Below are 11,223 nucleotides of genomic sequence, written 5' to 3' on the forward strand. Positions count from 1 at the left end.
TTTGTACTCATTAACCATCCCCACCTCCCTTGCAGCCCCCCACTACCCTTCCCAGCCTCTGGTAACCATCCTTCTACTCTCTATGTCCATGAGTTTAATTGTTTTGACTTTTAGATCCCATAAATGAGAACATATGATGTTTGTCTTTCTGTGCCTGGCTTATTTCACTTAACATAATGATCTCCAGTTCTATCTATGTTGTTGCAAATGGCAGGATCTCATTCTTTTTTATGGTTGAATAATACTCCATAGTTTGTAAGTGCCACATTTTCTTTCTTCATTCATCTGTTGATGGACACTTAGGTTTCTTCCAAATCTTGGCTATTGTAATCAGTGCTGCAACAAAGAGTGCAGATCTCTCTTTGACATACTGATTTCCTTTCTTTTGTGTATATACCCAGCAGTGGAATTGCTGGTTCCTATGGTAGCGCTATTTTTAGTTTTTCAAAGAGCCTCCAGGCTATTCTTTATAGTGATTGTACTAATTTACCTTCCCATCAACAGTATACAAGGGTTCCCTTTTCTCCACATCCTCACCAGCATTTGTTATTGCCTGTCTTTTGTATACAAGCCATTGTAACTGGGATGAGATGAGATTTCATTATAGTTTTGATTTGCATTTCTCTGATGATCAATGATGTTGAGCACCTTTTCATATGCCTGTTTACCATTTGTATGTCTTCTTCTGAGAAATATCTATTCAAATCTTTTGCCCATTTTTGGATTGGATTATTATATATATTTTTTCCTATAGGGGTGTTTGAGCTCCTTACATATTCTAGTTCTTAATCACTTGTCAGAGGGGTAGTTTGCAAATATTTTTTCCCATTCCGTGGGTTGTCTCTTCACTTTGTTGGTTGTATCCTGTGCTGTGCAGAAGCTTTTAAACTTGATGTGATCCCATTTGTCCATGTTTGCTTTGGTTGCTTGTGCTTGTGGGGTATTGCTCAAGAAATCTTGGCCCAGACCAATGTCCTGGAGGTTTTCCCTGAAGTCTTCCTGTAACAGTTTCATAGCTTGAGGTCTTAGATTTAAGTTTTTAATCCATTTTGATTTTATTTTTGCATATGGTGAGAGACAGTAATCTAGTTTCATTCCTCTGCATATGAATATCCAGTTTTCCTAGCACCAGCTATTGAAGACTGTCTTTTCCCCAGTGTATGTTCTTGGCACCTTTTTCAAAAATGAGCTCACTATAGATGTATGGATTTGTTCATGGGTTCTCTATTCTATTACATTGGTCTATGTGTCTGTTTTTATGCCAGTATCATACTGTTTTGCTTACTGTAGCTCTGTAGTATAATTTGAAGTCAGGTAATATGATTCCTCCAGTTTTTTTTTCATTTTCTTAGGACAGCTTTGGCTATTCCGGGTCTTTTGTGGTTCAATACAAATTTTCAGATCATTTTTTCTGTTCCTTTGAAGAATGTCACTGGTATTTTGATAGGCATTGCATTGAATCTGTAGATTCCTTTGAATAGTATGGGCATTTTAACAATATTGATTCTTCCAATCCAAGAACATGGAATATTTTTCCATTTTTTGGTGTCCTTTTCAATTTCTTTAATCAGTGTCTTACAGTTTTCATTATAGAGATCTTTCACTTGTTGGTTAATTCCTAGGTATGCAATTTTATTTGTAGCTATTGTAAATGGGATTACTTTTTAAATTTCTATTTTAGGTTGTTCACTGTTGGCATATAAAAATGTTACAGAGTTTTGTATGTTGATTTTGTATTCTGCAACTCTACTGAAGTTGTTTATGCTAATAGTTTTCCTGTTGAGTCTTTAGATTTTCCAAATATAAGTCCATATCATCTGCATACAAGAATAATTTGACTTCTTCCTTTCCAATTTGGATGCCCTTTATATCTTTCTCTTGTCTGATTGCTCTAGCTAGGACTTCCAGTACTATGTTGAATAACAGTGTGACAGTGGATGAAATTCTTGTCATGTTCCAGATCTTAGAGGAAAGGATTTCAGTTTTTCCCCATTCAGTATGGTACTAGCTTTGGGTCTGTCATATATTGCTTTTATTATGTTGAGTTATGTTTCTTCTCTCCCAGTTTTTTGAGGGTTTTTATCATGAAGGAATGTTGAATTTTATCAAATCCTTTTTCAGCATCATTTGAAATGGTCATATAATTTTTAGCCTTCATTCTGTTGATGATGTAACACATTGATTGATTTGCATATGTTGAACCATCCTTGCATCCAAGGGATGAATCCCACTTGGTCATGATGAAAGATCTTTCTAATGTATTGTTGAATTTGGTTTGCTAGCACTTTGAGGATTTTTACATCAGTATTCATCAGAGATATTGGCCTGTAGTTATTATTATTATTTTTTATGTGTCTTTGTCCGATTTTGGTATCAGGGTAATACTGGCCTTTTAGAATGAGTGTGGAAGTATTCTCTCCTCCTCCTTTATTTTTAGGAACAGTTAGAGTAGGATTGGTATTATTTCTTCTTTAAATGTTTGAATATACAAGCAATTATCCTGCCTCAGTCTCCTGAGTAGCTGGTATTACAGGTGCCTACCACCATGCCTGGCTAATTTTTGTATTTTCAGTAGAGATGAGGTTTCACCATCTTGGCCAGTCTGGTCTTGAACTCCTGACCTCATGATCCACCCCCCTCAGCCTCCAAAAGTGCTGGGATTACAGGTGTGAGCCACCCTGTCTGGCTGAAATTTAGTTAATAATAGTGGATCAATTGGCACATCTGCTATAACAAATGTATCATACTAATGCAAGATATTAATAATAGGGAAGTGGTGGGGTGAGAGAGTATACGGAAATTCTCTGTAATTTCACTCAATTTTTTTCTGTCAACTTAAAACAAAACTGTTCCAAAAATTTATTAATTTTTTAGAATCAAAAGTACAAATCCTTTCTTTTATTGTTTCCATATGCTGTGTCATACACTTAGAAAGGCATTCTCCATTATAAAAATAAAAACCCTACATTTCTCTTCTAGTTTTCTGTGGTTTCATTTTTTTAACTTTGAATAAACTTTACTTTTTAGGGCTGTATCTTCAAACCTTGGCTGTGATAATTTCTCAGAGTTTCCTTAGTTTTGATGACTCTGACAGTTTTGCAAATACTGATCAGGTATTTTGTAATGTCTCTCTATGAGAGTTTTTCTGATATTTATCTCATGATTAGACTAGGGTTATGGGTTTTGGGAAGAAGACCACAGAAGTGCCATCTTTATCATATCATATCAAGAGTGTATACTATCAATATGATATAACTATTTATGTTGACCTTAATCATGTAACTGAGGTAGTATTTGTCAGGCTTCTCCACTTTGTAGTTACTTTTCCCCTACCCTCACCCTTTTCATACTGTGTCTTCACTATAGTAAAGAAACTGACTATACTGAGCCCACGATTAATGAGTGTGGAGCCATGCTCTTCCTCCTTGAGGGCAAAATATCTACAAAAGTCATTTGCAATTCTTTTGCACAGAAGATGTGTCTCTTCTTCCCCAATTGCTTATTTATTAAATCATTTATTTATATCAGTAAGGATTCATGGATGTTTATTTTACACTTTGGGCTAGCTCAGGTTGTTCCAGCACTGGTTCTTTCAGTTGGCTTTTATCTCCCTTTTAACATACTCCCATCACTGTGGGGTGCTTTTTGTTTGTTTATTCCTTTTTGAGGACTTTCTTACTTTCTGCCCTTATAAGATACTTGAAGCTTATTGTGCATCTTTCCTGCCCCAGTGTTATAATCAGCCATGTCTCAAAAAAATCTTGGTTCCTTTTATTAGAGAATGGTGTAAGGAACCAAGATCTGGGAACCAGAAATGCTCAATGTCAGTGGGGAATTATTGCCTCTAGGCCCTCTCAGTTGACAGAGCAAATCAATATATGTGTACAACTTCCCTTTTAACACACATTTTTGACACATTTGACATTTATTTTGATGTAATTATAAGGTATAAATTCAATTTAATTATTTTCTCCATGGTTTTTATAGGCCTGTATTGAGACTTCAATTGGACATTTCTTTTGACCTCAGAAAATTGAGCGGCCTCAGAAAGATTATTTAACTTGTCTCATTCTATGTTTCTTCATTGGTGAGGCAGAGTAATAATACCCATCTTACATGTCTTTCAGGGCTATAATAAGGATATAAATGAGATGATAGTCTGGAAAGCTCTATGTGGACTTAAAATACTTTACAAATATATGGTGTAATATCAATCACTGTTGTACTGAAAAACACTTTCATTAGAATTAGCATTCCTCAGGCAGCAAATAACTAACCTTCTTTAATTGAGACCTCCTTTGCTTGCATTACTTTTAATAGACAGTTTGTCTTTTCCAACTGAATATCCAGTATATTGTTCTTTCCATTGGTTTCTATCATTTTCTGTAGAAGAAATAGAATACTTATTATTAACAAATCAATGCTGCTAGTTTAATTTTTTATTAAGTATATACAGACTAATGAAAATACAAACCACTTAATATTTGAAAGTCTAATAAAAAATACATATACAGTCATGTACTGCATAAAGATATTTTGATCAAGAACAGACTGCATATATAATAGTGGTGTTGCCCTCTACAAGTGTACCAATTTTATCTTTTATACCATATTTTTACTGTATCTTTTCTATGTTTAGATATACAAATACTTACCATTATGTTATAATTGCCTCCAATAGTCATTACAGTAACATGCTGTCCAGGTTTGTAGCCTAGGAGCAATAGGCTATACCATAAAGCCTAGGTGTGTAGTAGGCTACACCATTTAGGTTTGTGTAAATATATTCCATAACATTCACACAATGACCAAATTGCCTAATAATGCATTTTTCGGAACATATCCTTGTCATTGAGCAATGTATGACTGTATTTTAAATAAGCCCACTTCCCAATTTATTTTTAAATGAAAAGGTAACATGGTAGAATATTAAAACAGACTAGCAGTTATAAATGAAAAGTAAAAATATGATCTAACTTGAACCATTTTCTTTCTAACTATTCAACTCTCAGTCCCATGGTTAACAATTCCTTATATATGTTTCCAAAATATTTTATGACTGTATAGCTATAGAAAGAAATCATATTATATTCTGTTCTGTGCCTTGGATGTTCCGCTTAGTACTATTATCTGGGAGATGATGTCATGTAAACCCACATAGATCTACCTCATTGTTTGTTTTTGCTTTTGTTTTTGAGACGAAGTCTCACACTGTCGTCCAGGCTGGAGTACAGTGGGGCAATCTTGGCTCACTGCAACCTCCGCCTCCTGGGCTCTAGCAATTCTCCTGTCTCAGCCTTCTGAGTAGCTGGGATTACAGGTGCACACCACCACACTCAGCTTATTTTTTGTATTTTAGTAGAGACAGGGTTTCACCATGTTGCCTTGGCTGGTCTCAAAATCCTGAGCTCAGGCAATCTACCTGCCTCGGCCTACCAAAGTGCTGGGATTACAGGCGTGAACCACCGCACCCGGCCTACCTCATTCTTTTTAACAGCTACATTGAGTTTCATTTTTGAATATGCTGTAATTTATTTAACCAGTCTCTTACTGAGAGAGAGAGAGAAAGAGAGAGAGAGGCCATATTCTACTTTTTGTAATGAATAAACATTCTTGACCATATCTCTTGGGTGTTTTTTTGAATAGTATAAGCCTCCATATGCTCTTCAAACAGCTTCAAGAATCAACTCATGAACAGTCTTATGTCATCTGTATCTCTATCCACTTCCCTAGTCTCACCACTTTTGAACTGATCTCAAAGCAACTCTCTGACATTATGTTATTTCATCTGTTAATGTTACCATCCATATGTATCTCCAAGAGATGACTGTTTCAAAATATGGCCACAATACCATCATCACTTCAAAAATGAACAATTATTTCTTATTTAAAGTGTTTAAGAATATGACAGATATTTCCAAATTAATTTCCAAAATCATTGCACTAACTCCTTTCCCACCAAAAATGCTTATTCCTTTCTCTTTTATCTCTTGTTATATTAGGAATCACTCAGTTAAGAACACTTAACTTCACTGTTTAAAAAAAGTTCATGTTACTTCAAAATACCCACGATCATAAAAATTCTTTCATTATGACATTTGTGTGTGTGTGTGTGTGTGTGCGCGCGCTGAGGAAAAGAAGGAATAGAAAAGAATTATAAGAAAAGAAGAGAAAATAGAAGTAGTCTCCCTCCCACTCTTGCTTCACAAAGTCACTCCCCAATTCTTTCATTTAACCATCTACATTTTTCAACAGCTGTTGAAGGCAGAGGGGGGAGGATAAACCCAATATACACTTGTGGGTTTGGTCTACCATTTGTCCAGAGTTGGGGAGAGAGACTTTAAATGGCTTTGCTTTTAGGCAAAAGAGAAGGAAAATGGAACAGATAGACTAGGAAATACTAAAAAATGAGTAGTTATAATAACAGATTGAAATATGCATTTACTTCAATGTTTACTAAAACCATTCCTGAATTTACGGACAATGTAGGCTTTCTTTTTCTTTTCTTTTTTTTTGAGACGGAGTCTCGCTCTGTCGCCCAGACCGGAGTACAGTGGCGCGATCTTGGCTCACTGCAAGCTCCGCCTTCCGGGTTCACGCCCTTTTCTTGCCTCAGCCTCCCAAATAGCTGGGAATAGAGAAGCCCGCCACCATGCCTGGCTAACTTTTTGTATTTTTAGTAGAGACAGGGTTTCACCATGGTAGCCAGGATGGCCTCGATCTGACCTCGTGATTCGCCCGCCTCGGCCTCCCAACGTGCTGGGATTACAGGCGTAAGCCACCACGCCTGGCCTGGACAATGTAGGCTTTCAAGTATAGCAATTCCCTTTTATCCATGGAGGGATATGTTCCGTGACCTCCAGTGGATGCCTGAAACCACAGATAGTACTGAACTCTATATATACTATATTTTTGCCTCTACATATCTAACTATGATAAAGTTTAATTTATAAATTAGGCACAGTAAGAGGTTAATAACAATAACTAATAATAAAATAGAACAATATACTGTAGTAAACGTTACATAAATGTGGTCTCTCTCTCTCTGAAATTATCTCATTGTACTGTACTCACGCTTCTGATAACCAAGGTGGCTACCAAGGGACTAATAGACTAGTGGTCTATATAACATGGATACACTGGTCAAAAGGATGAATCACATCCTGGGCAGGACTGAGAGAGACAATGGAAGATTTCATCGTGCTACTCAGAATGGTGCAGAATTTAAAATTTATGAATTGTTTATTTTGGGAATTTCCCATTTAATATTTTTGGACCACTGTTGACCTCAGGTGGTTGAAACTGTAGAAAGCAAAACCTCAGATAAGGGGACTACTATATGCATTTTCTGTTTAACTTTGGCAAAAGTACATAAATTATTTGTTCCCCTGTCCTAGGGACATTTTGATGTATTAGTATAAATGAGTCAAAGCCAGATATATTTTAAACATGGATTTTTAAAGTCAGAGAGAAGAGCATAGCAAAATATATTATTATCTTGATCATTTTTTGGTACATTTTTCTTTCTTCCCAACTTCTATCCTTGGCAAAATCTGTTCCATGTATCCCTATATACTACAATTGTTTTCTATCTTTACATACCTTTTCTATCTGTGAGAAGTCATTAATAAGTTTGTCAAGATTCACACTGCTAATCTTTTTCATACATCCTTCACTGCTTTGGTCCATGTCTGAAAGTAGTAAACAGTAGATAGTGTTAAATAAATAAATAAGATCTAAAGCACCACAATAGTGTTCATAGCTCAAATACTAATATTTCTATATTCAACTCATAGGGCATCTACTTGGGCTCCATTGCACTCAGAGAATTTTTGTTATAACCAATATTAACAGTGGTCAAATGCATTGTCTTTTCCACTCCTTACCACCCACACCCCAGTTGACTTATTTAGATTTGTTTCCTTAATGCATTAAAACCTAATGCAATATTAAATCTGAGGCATGACTTTTAACTGTAATTATTCTTAAATTAAGATGTTAAAAATACTTATTTAACTATCATGTCACAAATATTTTCAGCTGTTATGCTTATTTCTTATATTTTGTTTGGTAAACTGGTAAATAAAGGACACATGGAAATTAATATGTTCAAAGCAATCTCTCTGCATTTCTATTGTCTTGTAGTTTTGTATAAGGGATTAACCTTTGGGGATAGCCAGCTAACTGCTGAAGAATGAGAGTTTCAGTTTTAGTCCTATGAAACCAATCATAAGAAATTCTTCAGAATCACAGAATGTAAATGCTAGTTACTTTGCAAAAGTCAGTTTATCTGTTCTGACTGGATGAGTTTACATCTTCAGACGTAATGTAAACAAGTATGAGACACTTGTCTTTAGATTTTTCTCTAGCAAAGAAGAAAGCGAAAATACAAGTTTGAAATTTAGGGATGTTAGGTTGAGGAAAAAACATGAACCCAGGTATGGTGTGTGAAAGTGGTAACTAGTCTAAAGTAAAATGTAAGTAAAATTCTTGATGTAGTTACTCAAAGCAATTTGGGGGCATATTATTGTTTAAAAGGAAGTTAACCTAAACAGACATTGCTTGACAATATGTTACTTCATCAAGATATCTCATTTTCTTCTTTTGAAATATTATTTTGCGTTAGCAATTATTAATGGTTTTTAAATTTCAGAGAATTTTAGCTGCATATTTTGTTTCTTGAATCATCTCAAATTATTATCTTATATATGATATATGCAAGTACAACTATATATAAAATCCCTTAAATAGTTAAAACTTGATCCTTACAGCAGAAAAATATTTGTAATAGCCTCCCATGATAAAATAATTAAAAATAATTAAAAATAATTGCTATTTGATAGTACTGTTATTTTTTAATAGTGCTATATGGTAATCTGAAGTAGTTAATGGAAGCTCTCTCCATCCCCAACTTTTTTTTTGGTACCTAACCTTTTAAATATAAAAGGTGTTACTAGGGTTTTGTCTCAAAATCTGGCTCTTGAAATAAATACATTTAAATTTGAGCTTGATTTTCTCTCAACTTCTTCCCCCAAATAAGACCCTGTTATTTCCTTATAAAACCATCACTAATATTCCATTTGCTATCATTGCATGATAGCCCTTTTGCCATACTGGCAGAGCCAGGCAATTCATTTCTAGGTATCTTAATCGTCTGCTCTTCTGATTTTCTAGGTCAAGATCCTTTCAGTGAATATAGTCTTGCCCTGTGAAATTCGGTGACAAGCTGGTGATTCAGTGCTTGTAAAATTCCTTAGTAAGCAGGATAGACTGATTTGTGACCTTCAAGGCTCAGTTTCAGCCGTCCCCACAGGCAAGTGACAGTCCCATTTCCTTCTTTGTCCTCTTGCCTGCTGGCTTCAACCATCCCCACAGGACAGTGACAGTTCCATTTCCTTTTGGGTCCTCCTGTCTGCTGGCTTGAGTCCCACAGCTCCTCCTCTCCCCTACCCCACACGGTTGGTCCTTTGCCGCTCGCCCGCCCCACGCTCTGCTCACCTCTTCTTCCCTCCTCGCCTCCCCTCAAGAATTCACTCTCAGTCCTGAAGGCTGGGTCCCCTGGCTCCCTCCGCGGCATCCTAGTGTCCTTAGGGACCTAGCAGAAATAAAGGATGGGGCCGAGCACCCGCGGATGTGAGAGAAGTGCCTGAGACAAAAACCTGTATGGACCCAGAGCGCTGTAAGGAGATACGAAGAAAAGTATCTCTATGGAAAAAGCGGGAGTTTCGAACTGCTTTCTAGCGTCCTTAGCGGCCTAGCAAAAATAAAGGATGGAGGCCGAGGACCCGCGGATGTGACGGAAGTGTATGAAAAGAAAAGCCTGTATGGACCCAGAGCACTGTAAGGAAATACGAAGAAAAGCATCTCTATGGAGAAAGCGGGAATTTCGAACCGTCAATAGAGTTCGGAGTGTACCTGCCGTTGCTCCCAGTTTCTCACAGTCTCCCTTGCCGCTGCCTCTGGGGCCTGATGCAACCCTGAATGTCGTCCCCTCCTCCGGAAGCCGGATCCCCCAACAATGGGCCCGCCTTTCTATGGGCCTGCCCTGTGCACTATGCCAGAGCTCCTACCACCAGCAGTTCTTACCAGCTTGGCCCAGCTCCCCTCAGCATCTGCGACTGCTTAGGTATTTTCATGTGGTTTCCAGAACACAAATCAACACCGGATCAATAATTGTTTCCCCAACCAAAGAATAAATCACAGTGGGTGTTTTGAGTGAGTCAGCGCCACTGAATAAATAATTATCCATATCTATTTTTGTAACTTATAAAATTGACTTTTAAAATTCCAGAGCCAGTTAATAGATACGATTTCCCATCTACAGAGTTCTATCTTGGTAGCTTAATGCTAAGGGCGTGGGCTCTTGCGTGGATTCAAACTCCAACTCTTCTCTTTTTCCGTGGGTGATAGTGGATAAGTTCTTAATTTTATGCACCTAAGCATCTTCATCTGTATAAGAGATTAATTATAATGCCTGCCTCCGCCGGGCGCTGTGGCTCACGCCTGTAATTCCAGCACTTTGGGAAGCCGAGGGGTGTGGATCACCTGAGGTCAGGAGTTGGAGACCAGCCTGGCCAACATGGTGAAACCCCGTCTCTACTAAAAATACAAAAAGTAGCCGGGCGTGGTGGCGGGTTCCTGTAGTCTCAACTACTTGGAAGGCTGAGGCAGGAGAATTGCTGGAACCCGGGAGGTGGAGGTTGCAGTGAGCCATTAAATGAAGTGATGCATTTATAAGGTGCTTAATGGAGATCCTTGCTTAAAGTAAGCGTTCAGAAATCTTAATTATTAGAATTTTTAAATGTTGTTCAGTAATAGTGTGAATGTGAATCCACTGCCAACTTTGCCTCATCTGCTTTTGTTTTCTGAGTGGGAGATGGGAGGTTTATTTTAGTTAATGTGATTTTTTGATAGACTCCAAAATTCGGCAAGTGAAAAAATATGAACAGTAATAAGATAACCCATACTTCACTAGTTGAAAGGTAGTATGGCATAATGGCAAGAAAATTAAAGTGGAAAATAGGAGGGTGTAGTCTTCACTCGGCTGCTCAGGTAAACTTTCCTTAACATTAGTAGCAACACATAGAAATATCGAAAAAGACCCACTGAATTGCGGGTTCTACCCAATTAGCAAATATAAAATGTTCCATGTGATTCATGTCATAATAACTTTTGAAACAAGCCCATTTAAGACCATAAATGCTAAAATTCTACATTCTCCAT

General features: G+C 37.1%; 1 protein-coding gene across 1 annotated transcript; it reads right to left on the minus strand.

Moving 5' to 3' along the window:
• Positions 1-2,633: 2,633 nt before the first annotated feature.
• Positions 2,634-10,272, minus strand: CCDC152 (coiled-coil domain containing 152). Its single transcript, XM_031666140.1, has 4 exons — positions 9,916-10,272; positions 9,499-9,595; positions 7,603-7,691; positions 2,634-4,383 (listed from the first exon to the last, which is right to left on the minus strand). The coding sequence occupies exons 2-4, from the start codon at positions 9,575-9,577 to the stop codon at positions 4,273-4,275; spliced, it is 279 nt and encodes a 92-aa protein (XP_031522000.1). The 5' UTR covers positions 9,578-9,595; positions 9,916-10,272; the 3' UTR covers positions 2,634-4,272.
• Between the last annotated feature and the right edge of the window lie 951 nt (positions 10,273-11,223).

Source organism: Papio anubis, chromosome 5 (assembly GCF_008728515.1).
Source record: "Papio anubis isolate 15944 chromosome 5, Panubis1.0, whole genome shotgun sequence".
Taxonomy (NCBI): Eukaryota; Metazoa; Chordata; class Mammalia; order Primates; family Cercopithecidae; genus Papio; species Papio anubis.

Bases quoted from the DNA above. Each gene is read 5' to 3' on its own strand.
- CCDC152 (XM_031666140.1), bottom strand. From the start codon at position 9,577: ATGCCGCGGAGGGAGCCAGGGGACCCAGCCTTCAGGACTGAGAGTGAA. The intron at 7,692-9,498 runs GTGAGCAGAGCG...TACTACTTTCAG, and splicing joins AGGCGAGGAGGGAAGAAGAG to ACATGGACCAAAGCAGTGAA. The intron at 4,384-7,602 runs GTATGTAAAGAT...TTTCTTCTACAG, and splicing joins ACTTCTCACAGATAGAAAAG to AAAATGATAGAAACCAATGG.